This window comes from Salvia splendens, chromosome 9 (genome assembly GCF_004379255.2).
Source record: "Salvia splendens isolate huo1 chromosome 9, SspV2, whole genome shotgun sequence".
NCBI classification, from domain to species: domain Eukaryota; kingdom Viridiplantae; phylum Streptophyta; class Magnoliopsida; order Lamiales; family Lamiaceae; genus Salvia; species Salvia splendens.
The window spans coordinates 9,778,090-9,800,028 of NC_056040.1; the positions used below are offsets into that span (position 1 = coordinate 9,778,090).

A 21,939-nucleotide genomic window follows, 5' to 3' on the forward strand; every position below is an offset into this window, starting at 1 on the left:
GAAATTTTGAATCTCATCTTCATAACTTGTTTGGGTCCTTGGTTGATAACTTGAAATGCATGAGCATGAAGGCCATCGAAATTCTTTCTGACGTTTCAAACAATTCCGGGCCTCAAATCTTTCAGATGTGGTATATAAAATGGCCATCTTTAATAATAGCCCAATTATCAATAAACTTTGACCCAATTTGTGATTTAAACAAAATTTCGAAAATATTATAGTACAGTCTTAATTTGTACCCTCCTCGATTATACTCGGCCTCTTATGTATATACACAAACAAAATTATATTATACTACTACTACTACTACTCCTACTAGTCTTCTACTATAGTAAACAAAAAAATTCCCTAAAATGGTAAAAATCAAAACTGCAGACTGAATTATGGTACTATTTTTTTTCCCTCAATAAAATTAATTTTTTAGTGTTTTTTCTCTCCCAAATTTAACATAAATTACTAGTACTGTATTGCCTCTATTAATAATCTAAATTAAACAATAATACAATTTTAAATAAAATTTTAAAAATATACCCCTATCAATATTATTTCTGCATTCCACTCCTATGATAAGCTGATTAGTGTTAATGAAAAGCAGAATATTGGAGAATTTGATTTCTCTCTGTATTATCGAACAATTGATGTCTTCTTTTTTATTAGTATTATCGAACAATTGATGTCTTCTTTTTTTTGAATGATTAAATGAACATAAATTTAAAGGTCGCGCCGAACTGAAACAATTGATCTCTTCTTACATTGATAGAAGCAGGGTTTATCCGGGATGGCGATGTAATGAAATTATCAACCATTCCTATAAACTTTATAAATTAATTAATCAAAATATTTTAATATAATTTATTATCAATTTGTTGACAAGTTAAAGTAATAAATTGTTAATAACATATACTACTAATTAAATTTTATATGAAATACTCCCTCCGTCCGCGAATAGAAGTCTCGTTTTGCCATTTTAGTCCGTCCGCGAATTGGAGTCCTGGTTCACTTTTACCATAAATGGTAATAGGGTCTACCTTCCACTAACTCATTCCACTCACATTTCATTTAAAACTACTCCCTCCGTCCCATAGTAGATGTCACACTTTCTTTTTTAGTTTGTCCCACAAAAGATGTCACATTTCCTCTTTTGAAAAAAGTTTCCTCTCACATTAATTAAAAAATTATTATTTTCTCTCACCACTTTAACACACAAAACAACATCTCCTAAGATCTCGTGACATCTCTCAAGTATGCCATCTTCTTTGGGACGGAAGGAGTAATATATACAAGTGAGCCCCCTATTCCACTAACTTTTTTCCCACCCACTTTTTTTAACATTTCTTAAAATCTGTGCCGCCAAGAAACGAGACTCCTAATGGCGGACGGAGGGAGTAATAGTTTATGAGATCTAGCTTTTTTTATTAGCAATGTCGGTGTTATATTTTACCAATGTAAAAGTAGTATATTTCTTATTTAGTTGTTAAATATCTATTTATTTTTGGACTTGTTTTTATTCAATTGTATTCGCCTGCGATCAGAGTATAATAAATAAATCATGCAATAATATAAATAAGTCGTGGAAGGGGTCGTTGAGAGAAATCATCGTGTATACCACATCTCTAATATTGTCACTGCTAAATCAAATTAATTAGACTGGAATTATAAAACATAAAATATTGCTAAATTCAGAGTTCATCAACATTTCCAAATACATGAAAACCAAAACAATCCAAAATCTGAAAATGCTGAGTTGTTTGGGATGTTATGCTCTTTCCACGTGGCAATATTAATTATGTAATTATGTATTGTAAATAATGTTTGTTTTCTATTTTAATATTTTCTCAGATCATTTAACACGATATACACAGACCTGATTAATAAATGGTGGAATTAGTTTTATTCAGTAATTTGTTTACCAGTTTTAATTTCTTTTTATGCGACTAAAGAATTTTGCAATTACTACCCTGTTCATGGTTGGAATATAATTTTGCTACCATATTTATGGAGTTTTCTCAATAATTTAGCAGTTCATGTAAATATAATTCATAAGAATATCGTAAGATATGAAACAAGAAAATGAGGCTCGGATTACTCACTTGATATAAAACAAAATTGATTAAATAAAAGTTTATGGACATGGTTGGAAAAAATATGAATAATTGGAAGAACCTTAATATAAAAGTATATTTGTGTTGGGATTGTCATTGTACTTTGATATTTTTCGGTGGTTAAGCCTATGCGGATTGTTTTTGGGTCGTTTTCAAAAATTCCCAAATTAACTAAAGTTGAACAACATTTATATATAGCTTTGCAACATCCCTCACTTATCCGATATAAAATGAGTTTGTAATCCAACAATATAAAATGTTATATTTCTTCTGTTCTATCATAATTGAATAATTTTTTATTTTTGAAATGTTTCACTGAGTTATAAACAATTAACGTGGAGTAGTATTCTTTTTCATATTTTAATTTTCTTGTTTTATTCTTTCCATTTTATTACCCTTTTACTTTATTATTTTTTTCTTATTCTTTTAATATTTATATTAAAAAGAAGTGTCAATTATAATATTGGATGGAGTTATATTTGGAAAGATATGAACTTCTATTGCCGGAGAATCTTATCCCATATTTAGATAAAATTTGGGTATCATATGTGCCATTGATGTCAGTGTCCCAAATAAAATTCCATAAGATAAGCGCACTTTCGTTTTCTAAGTCAAATTCCAACTAAGGAGAAAAAGTATTTGGCTTCCTTTTTTTGAGTCATACTAAAATTTTATGAGATTACGATAATCAATCTTTATCCAATAATCCAATCATCTCCACCACACTAATCAATCCAATGTTGAGTAACTACCACATTTTTTTGGTCATCTTTATAATTAAATATTATTCCACCATTGTTTATTATATATATATATATATATATACACCTTACCATCTTCCCGGAACATCTCCTTAATTCTCTACCTCAACTATCATAAACACAGATTACATATTTAGCCAGCTGTGAAATTCAACAAAATCTTGCGAAATTGAATAAATTATGGTAATTCCAGAGATAAACATGTGCGACTTCGAAGCAGGAATGAAATGCCTGCAAAATCCATCAACAATCTCCTGTTTATTTTCGATTCCAACCTTGTGGAAATATGGCGCTTTAATCTTGGCAATTTTTGCTACTTTCAACAGCATAATTAAAAGAATTAAGCTCATTTTCATTCGTTTCCACACTGTAAAACCGTGTTCTAGTCAAACCGAAGACGTGTTCGAGTTCAGCGACGAAGACGACGACGACGACATATCGCTAGCGTCTTCGGATGATGAACAGGAAGGGGAAGAAGATCACCCGACGGCGGTAAAAAATAGAGATCAACACTGCTTTGAAGGAGATTTCGGCGTGAGAGGTTCAATCCTCAGTTTCAAAAGTCAGCGGCAGAGTGGTCAATTGAGGCGGCGGGGCAGCGGCGGCGCGTGGTCGGAATTCGCCTGTGGTAAAAATGTTGTTAAGCTTTGGGATAGCTTAGGGTTTAGCGTAGAAATTGATGATTATCTATTCAATTATGATACGAATAGCATTGTTTCTACGTGGAATCGCCACCAAGAAGAGAAATCTAGCGAGTTTCGCGGCGATATCTGGCCGGTGCCGGCGTTATTTCTGACGGCGGAGAGCAACGGGAAGGGAGACGGCGTGATTTTAGGCGGTTACGATAGGAGGATGAGAAGCAGCGTCGCGGCGCTGCTCGCGGAATGGAAGCTTCCGGCGGAGAATGACGTCAGCGGGGTGGTGACGGTTGGTGATGTGAGGAATGTTAGGAGGCCGTTAGGCGATACGTGGTGGGAAGCTGACGCCGTTATAACGTCTAGGTAAAGAACCGGCAACCGATTTGGACCGGATTTGAAGAAATCGAGCGATTGGAAAATCTGCTCTCAGTAAATAATTTCAATAAAAATTTGTTGATTATTTGTTACTCAATTTGTAAATAATAGGGCTAGTTTATTTTTTTAATGTGGATTAATGTTAATTTCTTGTTAAAAACGGGAGTGCTAATATTTCATTCATTAAAATAATCTGAAAGGTTACTAACAATTTCGTCATTGTGATATTCTAGTTACCTTTTTTATACACAACTATGATAAATTATTAAATTGAGAATATAGTCTGGAAAAGGATATATGAGAAATTATTATGCACTACTATCATGTACTATCATCCGACGAAATTCACAAATACATTGGAAACAATGACTTAACTTCCTTATTTAACGTTGCCCAGTTAAATAATTTACGCAATGTATTTTGTAATTTAATTTATTTATTACCTTTGCACAAATTTGTGATTCCTAAATTATTAAGAAATACTCGTACAAGATTTGCAGATTCTGACCAGCGATGTCTAATTATTTAAACTTTTAAAATTTGAATGTAATCATAACTTATCCGGCCTAGTCAGCAAATCCAATGTTTTAAAAACCGGACCGGCAAGCGAACCGATGTCATTACTGGTTCACTGGTTCAACCGGTTCACTGGTAGAACCATTGATTGAACCGGAATACTGTTTATATATATATTTATTTATTTAGTAGTAAATAATAAAATTTAATCAATTGTTTTATCAATAAGTATTATAGTATTATACATTTAATAGTATTATTATAGAAAACAAGTCTTGTACTAGTATATTAGAATATTTAATGACGTTAAATTTAAATACAATAATAAATTATAATACACAATATTAAAAACTAGTATTAAACTCTATGTATAATTATAAACTCCTATATTTTTGTAAAAGTATAATTAAAATATAAGAAATATATTAAAATTAACAATTTCAAGAATATATAAAATTAAAATGAATTATCTTAAAAGAATATAAAATTAAAAAGAATATATTTTTATTGAATGATAGAATTTTATTAATTTTTTATCAACAAATATAATTAAATATATAAATTATACTAGTAGTAAGTTATTGTAAATAAAAAATTTAATATTTATGTATAAAAATAAATAAGTTCATAGTATTATTTTCAAAAAGTAATGCGGCAAAATAATAATATACACAAAGATATATGAATAAACATAAATTAAAAACATATATTTAGTAAATACTCCTAGTATATAATCAAATAGTAGTAAACTTTTAATATAATTAATCACATATTGTTAATATACATATATATGTATGAAACACGAATTATTAGTTTATATAGATAAAATATTTCGTGTTTAACGTATGAAAATAATTTATGTTCATATTACAACCAAGAAGTCCTTGTGGTGTGTGGTAGAATTGTTGGTAAGTTTACCGGAAGGTCTTGATTTCGACCCCTATTAAGGCCAAAATTTTAGAATAAAATTTTGAAAAGTATTTGAACCGGTTTCCGGTTCCCGGCCAGACCGGTCCGACCGGCCGGTTTCGGCGGTTCATGGCGGTTGAACATGTCACTGGTTTTATAGTGCTAACCGGACCGAACCACCTACCGGTTCGCGGTTGAACCGGTCGAACCGGCCGGTCCGGTCTGGTTTTTAAAACATTGAGCAAATCAATAAGTACATCCAAGATGATGACGGGACAAAACATAAAAAACATTACTTTACCAAGCAATTCATAATCTGCACATATTGTTAATTAATAATCCATAAGATATGCAAATAACGATATGGTATGAAAATTGTGACGGGTGTCTACTACTTCATCGTTATTGTCCGGCTTTATTGAATCTAACTGATAAATATATTTTGATAATACATCAATACAAAAGTGTTTCAAAATCAATCCCAACCTATTTTCTCCTGCCACATCAACATGCAAAGGTCAAAATTTTCGAGCTTATTGCTGATGGCAGAAGGAAATATGATTAAAAAATCCGAATACTTATGAAGCATTGTTTTCAAGTTTCTATGTATTCTATACTATTATTAATTTGTTGTATTTAGACCATCTGCAATGGGCGGACGATGGCACGCCCGATGGCGCGCATCGTCCGCGCCATTCATCGTCCGCCCCCACTGTGGATGTGTGGCATAGGCCGCGGACGATAGTCGCGGCCTATGCTTCGGGCGCGACTTAAACCGCGGACGATGGCCATTGCGGACGATGACCATCGTCCGCGACATCGTCCGCCCCATTGTGAAGGCCGCGGACGATGGCACGCGGTTTCGTTTTTTTATAAATAGCGTTCATTTGTAATATTTCATTTCACACGATTTCATCTTCGAAACTTACATTTACATAATTACTACGAAATGGATTCAAGCCCCAATAGCCCTACGTTTAGCGGAGAGTCGCATTGGCCGGGTACAAAACCCGGTGATTATCGTTCGTTCGGCGACAACACCCATTACGATCCCGATTTCAGTACGGAATCGTATGGGTTGTCTGATATGGAGCCGTCGCCGCACCGCCCAACCGCATCGGCCGATCCCACCCCCGCAGCGACCGGTCCCGCCAAGGGGAAGGCGAAGCGGAACCGGCAGCGGGCGCAGAAGTTGCCGCCTCCCGGTGACTGCGATGAGTACGCCCCCGGCCGTACGAACTACACCGGCGACGAAACTCTCACTTTGGCCCGGTGTTGGGTAGATATATCGGAAGATCCGATATTCGCCAACAACCAGAGACAGACCGCGTACTGGGAGCGCATCGCGAACCTCTACAATTCGGTCAAGCCGCCAACCGCGTACAAGCGCAAGCGTGAGCAACTCCGCAAGCACTGGGATCAAATCAAGAAGCAAGTGAACTTGTACTCGGCAGAGTTCGAGAAGTGCGCGCGATCACAGGGGAGCGGCGAGAGCGTGCACGACGTGCGCTCTAAAGCGATGTTGTCGTACCGGTCGATGTTCGGCGAGTTCAAGCACGAGGCCATCTGGGCGCTCTTGAGGGAGAAGCAGAAGTTCCAAAGTGGAATTCTGCACACTGGTGCGCCGAAGAGGACGAAGGTCACCGAAGCTGGTGACTACACGAGCAGCGGCAGCGGCACTAACTCGGTTGACCTCAACCGGACGTACGTGGATGAAGGGAGTTCCGGCACACCGGTGTCCTCCCGGCGTCTTCCCGGCATCAAGGCTGCGAAGGCCAAGGGGAAGGCGACCGCAACGTCATCGTCGACCGCTGCAACCCCTGATCCGGACCCGGATGAGCTCCCGACGCAGACGTCCACCGCGTTTGCGTTGTTAGCTACAGCGTCGATGGCAAGGACGATGTTGCAGACGCACAAGGCCCTCAAGAAGTGCACCGACCCCGAACAAGCCGAGTATCTCCGTGCATTACTCGATGAGTTGCTTAGGAAGTTGGGAATTGGCCCGACTTAGTTTTTTTCTTTTTTTAGTTGAATGGTGTAATTTTTTTTTATTAAAACTTCGCCGCTTGTTATTTAGTCGTTTTTTTTACTCGTTACGTGTTATTTGAAAACAGTTAAATTAATTAAACAAAACAACAAAATGATGATGTGGCGCGTCATAGGACGCGCCTTAAGGCGCCCCACTGCTGGTGGAGAAGGAGGAGGATAAAAATGTTGACGTGGCGCGCGCCTTAGAGCGCCCCACTGCTTATGGTCTTATGAAAAAAAAAAAACTCGCTAACATATACTACTGCATATATTGATAATTTGTGCACAAAAAATACTCATAGATCAAATACCATAAATGAGCCCAATTCTACAAATAATAGCCCCCATTTTGGGCCCAATTGTCATTTCGCCTCTTCGTCGTTGAGTTTCAGCTGAGCAACAGCGAGAAGAAGGGAGGAAGATGAATGCCCCCGATCGTTACGAGCGATTCGTCGTCCCCGAAGGCGTCTCCTAGTACTCTTTCTCTCATCTCTCTAAATATATTGTCGCTTACACTATTCGATCTCTACTGCGTTTTTTTTTTAATTTTTGGTAGTGATTTTTAAAATTGGTTGAATAAGGGTTTCGTACGAGAGGGACACGGAGATCATCAACGCGGCGACGTTCACTGTCGAGCGCGAGGACCACACAATCGGCAACATTCTCCGCATGTATGTCAATTTTCTCCCTTCCTTTTCGCGGTGATTTGATCGTGCGCGGCGTTGCGTTATTAAACCCTATTTTCCCCAAAATCAGGCAATTGCACAGAGATGAGAACGTTTTGTTTGCCGGATACAAGGGTTTGTATTTTTTCTTTTTGGAGTTTCTCTTTTCATCACTCCGATTGTTTAATTCATTTTTTGGTTCTCGATTTAGGAATTATATTGTTTTGTTTGTGCTAGATTACTGTAAAATCGTTGGCAATAGCAATGTGGTTAGCTTAGTGTGGCAGTTTATACTGAAGAATAATTTTGCAGAATGGTGTAGATGTTGGAAACTTAGAGCTGAGGATCTCATATTGTCTTTATCTAAGTTGTGCATTTTGAAACATTGAAAAGATTCCATTTTTTCTATTTTTGCATCTGAGCATACAAATTGAGCTTTGGGGATTAAGTTTGAAGAACATTGTGTTTCTTTTTTTTGGGGTCTAAAATTATGAGTCATTTGTTGCTCATTGCCTTCATATGTTAAAGTATATATCTGAACCTGTTATTGCAATTCTCTCTATCAGTTTGAAGTCTTCTCTCTTGACTTGTTTGTAATTGGTGACTTCTCACGATTTTTATGTGTTTGATATTTTTTGGCTGGCCAATTTGCAGATCCAAACCACGAGCCAATCTTCGCCAATGCAGGCATATAATCAGGCTATCAATGATCTGGACAAGGAACTCGATCATTTGAAAAACGCATTTGAGGTAATACTATCTTCCTAGTGTTCTTTTGCTGTGACATTAGTGATACATCGCCTGTTAAATGCATCAGTGTATTAGTCCTGCCTATTTCTGCTAGTTCTCTCCATGTAGTAGTTTCTCTTTGGTTTATGAATACTTGCATTTCCATTGTGGTTAGATTATAAGTTTAAATTTTTGCGCTCTGTCTAGGTTGAGTTGGCAAGGCACAATGCAAGTCAACAACGGGAGTTCTAAGCTGAGTTATTTTGGTTAAGATGCTAGTAGCAGTTATACTGTGGTAAATGTGGTTAAGTTGGGAACTGTCTACATGTAGAACTCCATTCTAAAACTTTCAGAAACATGCCTGTGTATGTTGTACGCGTTCTGAGATGTCGTCAAGTTGGTATGTTGTTGGCCATTAGTGCTTCCCTCTTATGAAACTACTACTAATTCTAGTGTTGTATTTTAGAAGAATTTAGAATTGGTTAATCCTTTTTCTACAATGTTGTAATACCCCTACTTTTTCTACAGTTTTATTTGTTCTTGAAAGGACGCCGTTTGTGCACCTAATTTTTTTTGCCTTTGTTTAGTTTGTCGATAGAAGAATATATCATTTTGGGCCTATAAAAATTACTCTTTTTCTATCCCCAATATATTTAATTTTCCAAGCCCAATTCATTTTTTTGAAACTACTTTTTGAAGCCCAAATTTTGGAGAGGATCAAGTCAGCTTTTTATGTTTTCAATTTAGAGTCCATCGCCCACTCCCCTTTTTCGTTACCACATTTGAGATGGAGAAAGAAATCAGTTTTCAACAGGAGCAAATCTCGGCCATATCAACAAACATGGACGTTCAGTTTATATATATATACCACCATCCAAGTTCGCTCTATATACATAAGCCCTAATCTTTTTTTACGGATTCACGCAAACAAATTTAGAGAGTAAGGCTTCGTTTGGTACACGGAATTGGAATTCTATGGAATTGAATTGGAAGGAATTGAATTATAATTAAACTGTAAATCCTATGTTTGGTAAAATGAGAATTGATATGAAATTGAATTGACATGTTTGATGAATATACACACAGTGCACACACTACACACATTTCTCATATTACACACACTACACACATTTAACATTTTTCACACACTACACACTATACACATTTCACATATTTCACACACTTCATACATTTCACTTACTTCACACATTTCACACACAACACACACTACACACATTTCACACACTTCACACATTTCACACACTTCACTCACTACACACACTACACATATTTCACACACTACACACAATTCAAATGTGTGGGTGTGTGAAATGTGTGTAGTGTGTGAAATGTGTGCAATATGTGAAATGTGTGCAGTGTGTGAAACATGTGAAATGTGAGAAGTGTGTGAAATATTTGAAATGTGTGTAGTGTCTGAAATATGTGAAATGTGTAGTGTGTGAAATGTGTGTAGTGTGTGTGTGTGTGTGAATATTTGGAATTCCACTACTTTTTATATGGAATTCGAATTGTGGAATTGGAGGATTTGGAATTGGAATTCAATTTGAATTTCGTGAATTTTTATAACACCAAACACTGGATTTGGAATTGAAGGCTTCAATTCCAATTCCACACTTCCAATTCCGTGTACCAAACACAGCCTAAGAGGATACAAGCGGCGGTTTGTAACCTTGACTTCGATGCAGCGGCGTACGCCGAGCAAAAGGAAAGTTAGCAGCAGTGGCGATGCGACGTCGACTCTGGGCTGGATTGCGCACAGCCAAGGCGGGAGGAAAAGCGAGCAGCAGGTGGCGCGATGGTCAGCTTGTTGGCGACGAACACAGAGAGGACGGCGATGGCAGCTGCCCCGTGTGGAGGAGCTGCTCAACGAAGAACTGTAGAAGAGCGAGCAGAGGGGGAAAGACATTCAGCGATGGGAGGCTCTCACCGGAGAGGGCAGCAGAGGCGCTGCGTCTAACCGAGGAAAAATAGTAACGAGCGCGGGCTGCCGGCAATGGTGATCGAGCAGCAGCGAAGCTGTCGGCACACAGTGACAGCAGCGGCACGAGAAGGCAGTGCGATTAGAGGTCGTAATTTCTGAATTGGGGATAAGAAAGAAGAGTGAGAGGAAACGCAACGGCGAGGTGAAGAGAGGAGCGCCGGTGATGGAGCCGTGAAGATGGCGCCGTAATATTTAGTATCGTGGTACGAGGGAGAACGTGAGAGAGAGAAACGAAGGGATCGAGAGAGAGAAAAGTGTTGGACTGATTTTGTGAGAGTGAATTTGATGGAGATAAATAATTGCAGACGGTGCAAATCACGGGAGACAAAAGAGGAATTGGAGCTCTCTGATTTTGGGAGTTTGCTGAATTGAGAGAGAAGAGATGAGGAATGTGAAATTGGGGAAGAATGGAGTTGACGGAAAGAGAGTCAGAGTAAGAGAGTTGTTTTGGGCCAAAGAAATAAAGGAGATGGTGTATTGAACTTGGGCTAGTAGCTGGGAGCTTCAATGATTGGATTAAAGAATCAAGTTGTTGTGATAGAGTCGGATGACTTCATGATTAACGTAAAAAGATTTCAGAATTTTCTAAGTAATGTCGAAGGTTAAGATTTAATATCACATAGGATACATGCATTGTTTTAATTAAATGTTTTGTTCTCTAAAGTCTAATTTTTGCATATTATGTTCTTCTATAAAAAGGGTGAATTTTTGCAAGCTATTTGAGAATGGAACGGAAAGACGAGTTGAGGATTTAAGAGAACGAGGTGGGCTTTCTTTTTAAATAACGACTATGTCCTAAGTATATTTTTATGTGAAAACGATATGAATATTGGTCATGCCGTGTTTTACTTTTTTTCTATAGAACCTATCTGATGTGGCTTTTGCCATCTATGGATAATCGAATTCGAGTTTGACTAGGGAGTGAGTCCCTACTCAGGCTAGTGTACGATCGTGCGCCATCTTTCGAGTTGGCCGGTCTAGTGACTTGGAATGTGGCCACATTCCTTGTCATCAATGGTTCAGATATGGTAGACATCTATGGGAAAATGACTAATCAATCGACTTTTACGATGGAAATGATTTTAGTCTCTCGGGCATTTTCAAAGTTAAAACTCCGAGGTAACTCAATGGTGGCATGATAAATACCTTTTTATAAAATGTTTTCGGCATGAGTCCACTGAGTGCATCAAGTACTCAGCCCTGCATATGTTTTAAAAATGTACAGGTTGAGCGGTGACGAGCACGGTGGGTGTTGAGCAGAGCTGGTGAAGATTTGTTTGCTTTTAAATGTTCCGAATATATTTTGTCTTCATACATAATATTATTCTTCTCTCGAATGCTTCCGCTGAATGTTGTGTCTTTTGATTTCATGTAATGTTGAATAATATTCGTTTCGAGTTGTTGATTGTTGAAATGATACTCTGATTTTATTCGAGTTATTTCTATTTATTTCGAGCTATGGTCGAGTGGTGCCTTTTTTCCCCTTTCTTTCCCGCTTCTTTAATCCTCCCCTAGTCGCGATCAACCGTGTTTTCTATCCTTAGAAAATGCGGGCGTGACAAATGTGTTGTGTTTTACAACCCCCTTGAATCGATGCGCGGTGAGTGCACTGGGTAAATTCTCATTCCTGCTTTTGTTTTCTTGAGTCATCAGTTGGTTCCTCAAATAGGTTAGGTAGCAAAATTGCTGGAATATAAATTATGCTTGTGGCTTTTAGAAAAAATAGTTCGTGACTTATCATCATTATTTAAGACGATTATTGTCTCCGTTTGAGTTTGATTATGTTATTCTTATAGTATGTTTCACTTATTAATATTTTTATAAGCATGTGTTGTATAGCATTATAATTAAATGAACGTCGCCTCTTTAGAAGAAATGTGTGTTGCTCTATTGGTATAGCGAATAATATCATGTGCAAAACATTTTGGCTTTTAGCTCCCCACCCCATGACATGGTATTAATAATTTCTGTTTATTTGTTCATAATAAAAGCTCAAAATTTAGCCCAATGGAGCAACATAATGAGACCCCCATACTACTCTTTGGTGTGCTACTAGCTTGTGATTCAGGAGAAAGTGAAATTCTAGTATAAACTTGATAGTGTTAATTGGAATTAACATCATAAAGCTAAAAGTTAATGCTATTTGTATTTAATTGATTACGTAAATTGCTTTAAAATGAATACTAAATTTTTATTTTCACCATATAAGGTTTTAATTTATTTCTGATTTTGCATTCCTCTTTGAGCGAATTGGTTCTTTGAGTAAAAATTTGGCCATGTTGACTTTAGGTAAAATCTTATGTGGGGAAGTTGCCGAGATTTATCAAAGATCCATCCCATATCTTTGTCTTATATCATAACTTTGAAACTTATAAATTAAATTATTAAATTAAATTTTGTGTATGAGGACTTGTAACTTGGGATGGGGGAAAATGCCAAAATAATATAATGTCAGACTTACAGTATTGAAAAAAATACTGAAGATATAGCATTTTTGGTACGTTATGATACTCTTTTCTGCATTATATTTCTTACTTTATTCCCTCTCCACTTTTAACTAATTATGCATCTACTATAGAGAAACGGATGGAGAATTATTTTTGTTATTAATAGCCCATTCGTCCGCCATTATGAGTCTCATTTATGGGCAGCACGAGTTTTAAGAAATGTTAAGAAAAGTGGGTGGAAAAAAAGTAGTGTAATAGGGGTTCCATTTGTATATATTAGTTTTAAACGAAATGTGAGTGGAATGAGTTAATGGAAGGTGGGACCCTATTAACATTTATGGTAAAAGTGAACCGGGACTCCTATTCGCGGACGGACTAAAATAGAAAAACAGAGCTCTTATTCGCGGACGGAGGGAGTATATTTGAATTAACAATAATCAAGACACTGCTTTTATTTCATTTATTTCTTGTTTTTAAGATGTATTATGTGCTAGAGCTTTGAGAGTTTATTCTAATAGAATTAATTCTTACTAGCTAGATAGCATGTATTCCCTCAATCCACAAAAAATACTAGTTCCATTTCTTATGTCCTTGTTTTGCCATTTCTTACATCCTAAATCAAAGTTTTGCCAGTCATCCAAGATTAAAAGCTACTTGTATTGACATTGCAAATGTTTAAAGGATCTTTTATGACATCCATTCTAAAATATAGGAGGAAGACCTTTTATGAGTAAATATAACTAAACTAACGGTGCAAATTTTAATAGCTCAAACGGAAAAAGCTTATTTAGCATTTTGGTTGCTGCATGAAATAACATTATTATTATTAGTAAAAAGAACGGACACTTTAGCTTTAGCGTTTAGGTAATAGTATAAGTAATAATAGTACATCATCTGCCCACCATAAGAGACTCGTATTGCTTATGTCCAATTTAAAGCGAGCCATTTTTTTTGCTAAATTAGTATAGCATTATTCTCTCCTACTTATTATCTCTATAATTAATTATCTAAACACCATATTCTTAAATCGTGTTTAAAAGAAATGCCTCATTTATAGAGATGAATGGAGTAATATTTTTAAGTAATTTAACTTCGCTTGATGAGTAAAAATTCATACAACGAGAACAGAAATAATTAACTCAACAAATAATGTGTAGACCTGTCTGCAAAATTTATTAGCAGCACAAATATGCAAAGGATGTAGCAATCAACCTTCACACATGGCTGATTAATTAAAGAATTAAAATGTTTTCTCCCTAAATTCTAGGCAAATCTAAATCATAAAAAATGAAATAATTTCATCCAAATCTCTTCTCTACCCAAACCTAAATTGTAACAAAAATGAAATAGTTTCACCTCTTAATAAATCTTCATCCACCACAATGAATCCAACGGTCAGTAATCGGTATACGGCTTCATGTAATCCATGTACGGTGAGATCGCGCTGGCAGCCATCGCAGATTGGAACATCGCGCTCGTCCGCGGCGAGCAATAGAAATCACTCGATCCATTTAATTGCGGCTCCGCCTCCACCAAATACGGCATTCTGTACAACGCCGCCGGATCCTGATTCACGTCGGCAACAAATCTCCGATCATCAAGCGACGACGCCATTTCATAATTCTCTTCGTACGATCCGATGCCGCCGCCAACGGTATTGCCAAATCCGCCGCTGCTGGTGTCTACTTTTTCGTCCTCCTCCTTCACCGTCTCCACCTCCACTTTTGCCGCGGCCTCGGTAGCTGCCTCCCCGTCGCCGTCGTCGGACTGGCCGGTGAGCCTCTGCACCAGCTTCATGAAGTTGCTCGGCGCGGCGTGGATGACCTTCGGCGAGTGCGTGTATATGATCAACGGCTGCCGCGGCTTCGCGCCGGCGGATGGATGGTGATTAGAAGGGGGTTTTTGGATGACGTGCGAATCTTTGCTGATTCGCATCGGATGACGTGAACTGTTGCTCACTCCCCTTGCGACTTCACTACCGTTACAATTTAAATTAGGGCTCATTCCTTTCTTCATGTTGTCAAAATGATAAAATTAAAGAATTTATAAAAGGGTGGCTTTTTTTCTTAGATTTTGTGTTAAGGATCGGTGGGGGCTTATATGTATAGAGGTGATAGAAATAAAAATGATAAGTAAAAGTGGTCTAAGTCTACTGCCTGCTGCTTATATATGAGGTGATTGAAATAAAAATGATAAGTAAAAGTAGTGAAAGTGTACTACCCTTATATAGGAGTTTGATACATATGGCTGCGATTTCTGACCGTTAAAACAAAGTGTTGAGGTGGTGGAATCGTAGGGTTTATAGTGAGAGTAATGGTCGAGAAAGAGTGGTTTGTTTCACTTTTGTCGCCTTCTTTTCGGTGGCGGGTGACATTGCCTAACATTTTAGAGACAAATAATCTATGGTTTACACGTAACTTTTCACATATTTTTATGTGATAATCAATTATAAGATCGTGATTATCCATCTTTATTAACGTTCCAAATGTAGAACTAAATTGAACCCTTGTAACTAAAATGATATTTTCTAGTGAACATATCTAGATTTAAATAAGTAAATAATACTAATAATAGAGAATTGTAGAAGAAAACAATTTTAGCATATTATATTGTATTGTAATAATTTTTGCCATATACACAACACAACCATACCTTGGCTTCCGATGAGTCAAAATCTAGGGTTTAGTTAATTTCAGATATACTTAGAGTTTGTTGTAACAAAAAAAATAGAGTTTGTGAGTTTTTTTAATAGAAAATTTTCACATTGCATTTATAAACATGTGTGAGTGATCATTTATCAGCGCATGCTCTCATGCACACATATAAACGTCAATGCGACACGACACGGTTGATGATAGGGGCTTGATCGGAGATGGATTGAATTTGGATTTTCGGGCACGTGGAGGAGAAGAATGGTTGGATAATGGTGAGTGTGATGTATATGATTCTGCAGTTACTCAAAGATGGTTATGAAGCGTTTTTGTAATTCAGATCAAAATTCAATCAAGCATATATATGCAGGTTTGTGTCAATGGCTGCATTGCGCCTTAATCAATACTCCTCTCCAACGGCTAGATTTGTGTTCACCAATATGCTGGGTTTATAATTTATGAGATAATGTATTATACAAATGAATTATATTCGTCAAAAGAAAATAGTGATACAACATTTTTTCTTTTTCCATTTCTGATAAATACTCCCTCCGTCCGTGGTTAGGTAGTTGAGTTATTTCATTTTCTGAACTCGTTTTAGAATGAGGGTCATAAATAGTTAGAGTGAAGAGAAAATAAATAAGAAAAAGATTAATATATAAAAAGTTTTATCTATATTTTTCTCCCCTACTTTACTCATTAGGGGCGGATACAAAAATCATAACTAATAGGGGCTATTTTATGGAAAAAAAATTTTAAGCTAACAACAATGTATAATTTAGCTAATTCATAGGGGTTGTTATATAAAAAATTACATAAAATTAATATAGATTTTAAAAAATTACAAAAGGAAAAACTAAAAAATTCATGTTTATTAAGGGCTTAAGCCCCTAGACCATTCTATGTATGTCCGCCTTGATAACAAATACTACTTCTTACTATTTTTCTTATCTATATAGACTAATTTTGAAAACTAAAAATGTCATCTTAAAATACAAATACTATTAGTAAATTATCGGCACATGAAGACAACATAAGCAAAGTATGAGAGAAGAAAAAAATAAGTAAAGAAGGAAAGAGAAAAAAATATGGATAAAATATGATAGAGAAAGAGAAAAAGTGGGTAATTCATATGATAGATAAAGAGAATATGTGAATAGAATAGTGTAATAAGTTGTAGGAATATAAAGGTAATAATTCGAAAGAAACTTTTCATTTTCAGATGTGACTATCTTTATGAACGGAGTGAAATAGAAAGATTATTTTTTGTGGAAGGAGAGATTATAATTTTTATTTCATTAATTAGTACGATTTGCATGTTGATATATTGGAGTGGCTGTTACATTACTCAATCTAAAAACGTGCCGTACAGCCCAGAAATTGAATAACTAGTCTAGGCCTAAGCTGCCGTTCGGTTTTAATAACAATATGATAAAAAGAAATGGTCTTTGAAGAAATTGACAATTGATTTTTATTTAAAATTATCATAAATTAGCCTTCTTATTTAAAAAGAAATGGTCTTTGAATAATGAAACCTTGTCACGCAATTGTGGACCTTAAATTGTTATCTTAGGCTTGGCTAAAGTTGATCGAGGCCCATAGTTTTATTACAGAATATCTGTTTGCGGGCTGTTAATATTGTCGCACCTTCACGAGCATTATTCTTCCGATAAAGGGAATTCAGGGTTGATAAGCATAATTGTTGTTTTAGTATGTTTTCATATATATATTTCTATAATTTAATTATTTGGAGAGTTTGTTGAGTTTTGATAGCAGGAAGAACATAAAAAGGTAAAATATGGAAAAAAAATACTCTCAAAGTCAAATTCTTGAGTTTTACTATTCCCTCCGTCCCCAAAGAATATGCACTTTAGGTTCGGCATAGGTTTTAATGCAAAATTGGTAAAGTAAGAAAGAAGTAGAGAGAAAAAGTAATTAAAGTATTGTTAGTAGGAAATGAGTCTCACTTCATTAAAGAGGAAAAAGTTTTCAAAATTATAAATTGTATATTCTTGTGGGACGGACTAAAAAGGAAAGAGTGCATATTCTTGTGCGACGTAGGGAGTACAAGTTACATGGCGTCTGGGTGTCCTTACAAACCACATGGGCCGCTTAAAGTACTTTTGATTGGACAAAACTTATCACATAGTCAGGGGCGGATTCATAAATTTTGATTTTAGGGTTCGATTTTAAATTGCAGAGGCTTTGAGCTTTAAAATCTGACCTATTATTTTTCTTTCATTTTGTTAATTGTGAATGTTTTATATAAGATAGTTTGTGATTTATTAATGCCTTCAATAATTTTTTAAAATTCAAACAATACAAAATTAAATTGAATGTAGTCTTTACACTGACAGTATTTGCTAAAATTTCAGGCTGACTGTACATAAACTATGTATCATTCACCCCAAAAACTATATTTTTCAAGTAAAAATGAAAATGTGGAGCAATTGGAAAATGCCAACTCTCTTCATCGTGCTCTGTAACAAATTAAATGCTGTATTTCTGTATATAAGACAATTGTGCCATAATGTGTTGGAAAGAGGAATGTGATCAATTGCCCTAACAAGGTATCCATTATATATTCATACAGATTAACAAAATATTAATTGATCAATTAAATATTAATAAAATATGCATACAGAATACACAATACATTATGCTGTTGTAAGCATGTGGGCTTGTATTTATAGGATCACGCGCACAAGCAGAAAGCGCATGCGTCGACTCATTCTTTTCTATGTCATTGTACTATTTTAATACACATTATTTATAAATAAAAATTATTAATTGTTTAGTAGTACTAGCTACTATTGTAAACTAAAATTCTTACTGCAACTAGTATATTTTAAATTCGATCAAGACAAAAACAATTTTAAATTATAATGAATTAGTACGCGAATTCATAATATTTGGTACTTTGATAGTAAAATACTTTTACCTAGGTGGTGACATAATGCTTCCAATGCACTCATTTGCTCCATTTTCTAGATTTTTGTCTTTCTTTTCTTGGGATCAATATTATGGGTTCGTGCGTGTATAAAATATGATTAAAATCACACTATGTGGACAGTTTAAGCATGTTCCAAGTTGGCACCAGATTGCTAGACTAAATACATGGTTTTAAGGCATGCGCCTTTTCTTCATTCGTTACTACCAATTTGTGAATTAATGTCTCCCTCCCACAATAAATGTCATATTTTATCATTTCAGTCCGTCACTCAATAAGAGTCACATTTCATTTTTACCATAAGTGATAAGTAGACTCTACATTCCACAAACCAATTCTACTCATATTTTATTTTAAAACTAATATATATATAAGTGAGACTCATAATCCACTAACTTATTTACCCACTTTTCTTTATATTTCTTAAAATCCATGTCCACACTAAATGTGACACTTAATGTGGGACGGGAGTAGTATTATACTATTACTCTATTTTAGGTAGAGTATGTTTGTAGTATAAGGTAGCTTTTATGTTGAGAACTAAAGAGCTAACCTTTGTCCCAATAGTCAGCTCAATAAGTGGTATAAGACTCGCTAAATGATTTGCTTCATTCACATAAGCAGAGATCGAACCCATTACCTCATGCTTAATACCTCATGCTTAAGGGATTTGTAGTACATACTTGATTAAAGTGTGCATGAATAGTTTGTTTGATTTAGCAGCAATAAGATAAAAATAATTAGTGTTGATCATATTATAATAAATTATAAAATGTTTTTCTATTTCAATTTTCAAAAATAATTTTATCTCACTAATATTTCGCATAACTTCATGATATATCATCATAATACATCAAACTCTTGTTATCGTCAGATAAATACTGTGATGATTACTCATTCTATGTTGCTTTGAGAACATTAAAATGATCGACTTATAAGTCCTGCCCTATATATACATTAGGTACCTAAACAATTTTTTATGTATAAAGTCACATTTTAATTAAAAAAATCACATTCACATTTTATTTACAAAACATACCGTAGTTTTTAAAATTAGGAAAATTTGATAGAATAGATAACTCATCTTAACTTCACGTCTTTATTGAAGTTAGTAACAAAAATTAGCCTAAAATATATTTTTATATTGTTTTATTTATTAAATGGCGGAAATTCACTTGGAAAGGGGGAGGGAGAGATAAACTCATAAAAGTAATATGGTGACTGGTGACTGGTCAAAATAAAGGGAGAGAAAAAATTATGGAATTAGAGAGAGAGAGAGGGAGTTAAGTTAATATATATTCGATGATCATCTATGATTATTTCTAGAATATTCTATTATCTGGTAATAGATATTCGAAGATCATATATGATTATGAAATCTAAATTTATACTACCAAACATCACTGGCAGTTTATCTAATTATATGATCTTGCTATTGATTTATAAAAATAGGTACATTCACGAGTTAGTTCATGCCGTGGTATGATCTTGTGGCAAGGCATTGTTACAACTTTCTAACACCTAATTATTTTAATAAGACGAATTTATCGCAGAGATTTGGTTGATCGGAATGATCTTTCTATGTGGATCCTGAAAATTTAATCTATAAAGGTGAATTTGGTTAGTCATATTACTATAATATAAATGTGATATCCAAGTCAAGTGTACACAATTTTTCATTTTGTCTGCATCTCAATACCTACTACACTTATGCGAACCTAACTTATTATTGTCATATGAATATTTGGATATATCGAAATCTTTTAATTAATACTCAAAATTATTTTGTTATTATATTGTATTTTATTTTTTATACTAATTTTAATTTTGATTATCTCAAATATTAAATGCAATTTTCTTTGAGAATTGAAAATTTTAATTTGAAATTCATTGGACTCAAACATTAGCAATCTACCGTTTAACCAACACACCCGGAAAACTGTCTTGTATTTTATGTAGAATTCGAATTATAGCTTCTCCTAACTTATAAATTACAATAATAATGGAAATGAATTGAAAGTTGTATGCCAATTGCCAACCATCTAGTTCTTAAACTGCATACTTACAATATTCCAAAATGATATAGAATTAAAGAATTTTCAAGGACGTGGGTGTTATTAATTTTGAATAAGAAACAAGTGGGAGGATGTTGATGTGATGATGTGACAAGGAAGAAGAGCTTGATTTTGGGAGCTTGTTTTACAGAGCAGAGGAAGAAGTGAAAGGGGGCAGTGTATGCATATTAGGATGGAATAGGACCACCTTTTATAGGATTACGCACCTACACATTAATGTGTATATGAATTACTATATATCTAGGAAACAAAAGTACTAAAAAAACAGATAAATGGAATTCTATGATTAAGCGTGGAGTCTATATGCATTGAGTACATAGTTTAATTATGATGATCCAATTTATTACAGAGTTGTTGATAGAGATTTAGAGGCACCTTTTAATGTCCAAATGAGTTTAGAAATAGGGCTGATTGCTGATAAAGTAAAATGGATAAAAAAAGTGGTTGAAATATAAAAATGGAACTTATACTATTAGAATGAGAAATTTATCATATATAAATAAAATGCTAGTTTTAGTAAACAAGTCGAAATAGAAAAATATGGCTATTATTTTTTAAAACGATGTACTATGGCTATTGAGTTTAGTCCATCATATAGCATACTTTAGCTTTAAGTTATACTAATAAAATTAAATTTTATTAAGAAAAACTAAAAAGAGCGTGTAGGCAGCCGCAACATTGTTGTGGCTGACTGTTTAGTATGACTCTCAGTCTCAGATTTAATTAGGCTTAAAACTAAAAATCATTTTTAAAATTCATCTATGATTGAAAATTTTTAATTCAACTTTCCCAACGCCAAAAAGAAAGGTTTTCAGAGTTCTCTTTTACTCCCAAAATAGCACTCCACTCCACTACACTACACTACACTACACTACACTACATTACTATATTTCAATAACCAAAAGGCCAAAATCTCCATAATACCCCCCATCAACCCGAGTTTACGTACCGTGACTCTATAGATAAGTGCCCAAAATTTCCCAAAAGTAGTTCAACCTTTTTATAAGATATTCAATTTAGGAGTATGATTTACTTAAGAATAGCAAATTTAAATATGCTATCTACCACACGCCGGTAACCGAGCATTGCAT

At 35.0% G+C, this 21,939-nt stretch overlaps 3 protein-coding genes across 3 annotated transcripts; 2 read left to right on the forward strand and 1 right to left on the reverse strand.

The window, feature by feature from the left end:
- Positions 1-3,043: 3,043 nt before the first annotated feature.
- Positions 3,044-3,868, forward strand: LOC121749127. Its single transcript, XM_042143728.1, has one exon. It carries the CDS (start codon positions 3,044-3,046, stop codon positions 3,866-3,868), a length of 825 nt encoding a protein of 274 aa, XP_041999662.1.
- Positions 3,869-7,649: 3,781 nt separating this feature from the next.
- On the forward strand, positions 7,650-9,290 carry LOC121749830. Its single transcript, XM_042144484.1, has 5 exons — positions 7,650-7,803; positions 7,911-8,000; positions 8,086-8,129; positions 8,649-8,744; positions 8,931-9,290. The coding sequence occupies exons 1-5, from the start codon at positions 7,755-7,757 to the stop codon at positions 8,973-8,975; spliced, it is 324 nt and encodes a 107-aa protein (XP_042000418.1). The 5' UTR covers positions 7,650-7,754; the 3' UTR covers positions 8,976-9,290.
- A 5,013-nt stretch (positions 9,291-14,303) lies between these two features.
- On the reverse strand, positions 14,304-15,340 carry LOC121747656 (VQ motif-containing protein 20-like). The gene has a single exon (XM_042141731.1). It carries the CDS (start codon positions 15,186-15,188, stop codon positions 14,568-14,570), a length of 621 nt encoding a protein of 206 aa, XP_041997665.1. The 5' UTR covers positions 15,189-15,340; the 3' UTR covers positions 14,304-14,567.
- Positions 15,341-21,939: the final 6,599 nt, after the last annotated feature.

Excerpts from the sequence above, each read along its gene's own strand:
- LOC121749830 (XM_042144484.1), top strand. The coding sequence starts at position 7,755 with ATGCCCCCGATCGTTACGAGCGATTCGTCGTCCCCGAAGGCGTCTCCT. Across the intron at positions 8,001-8,085 it reads ATCGGCAACATTCTCCGCAT|GCAATTGCACAGAGATGAGA; the intron begins GTATGTCAATTT and ends CCCCAAAATCAG. Across the intron at positions 8,130-8,648 it reads TTTGTTTGCCGGATACAAGG|ATCCAAACCACGAGCCAATC; the intron begins GTTTGTATTTTT and ends GCCAATTTGCAG.
- LOC121749127 (XM_042143728.1), top strand. The coding sequence starts at position 3,044 with ATGGTAATTCCAGAGATAAACATGTGCGACTTCGAAGCAGGAATGAAA.
- LOC121747656 (XM_042141731.1), bottom strand. The coding sequence starts at position 15,188 with ATGAAGAAAGGAATGAGCCCTAATTTAAATTGTAACGGTAGTGAAGTC.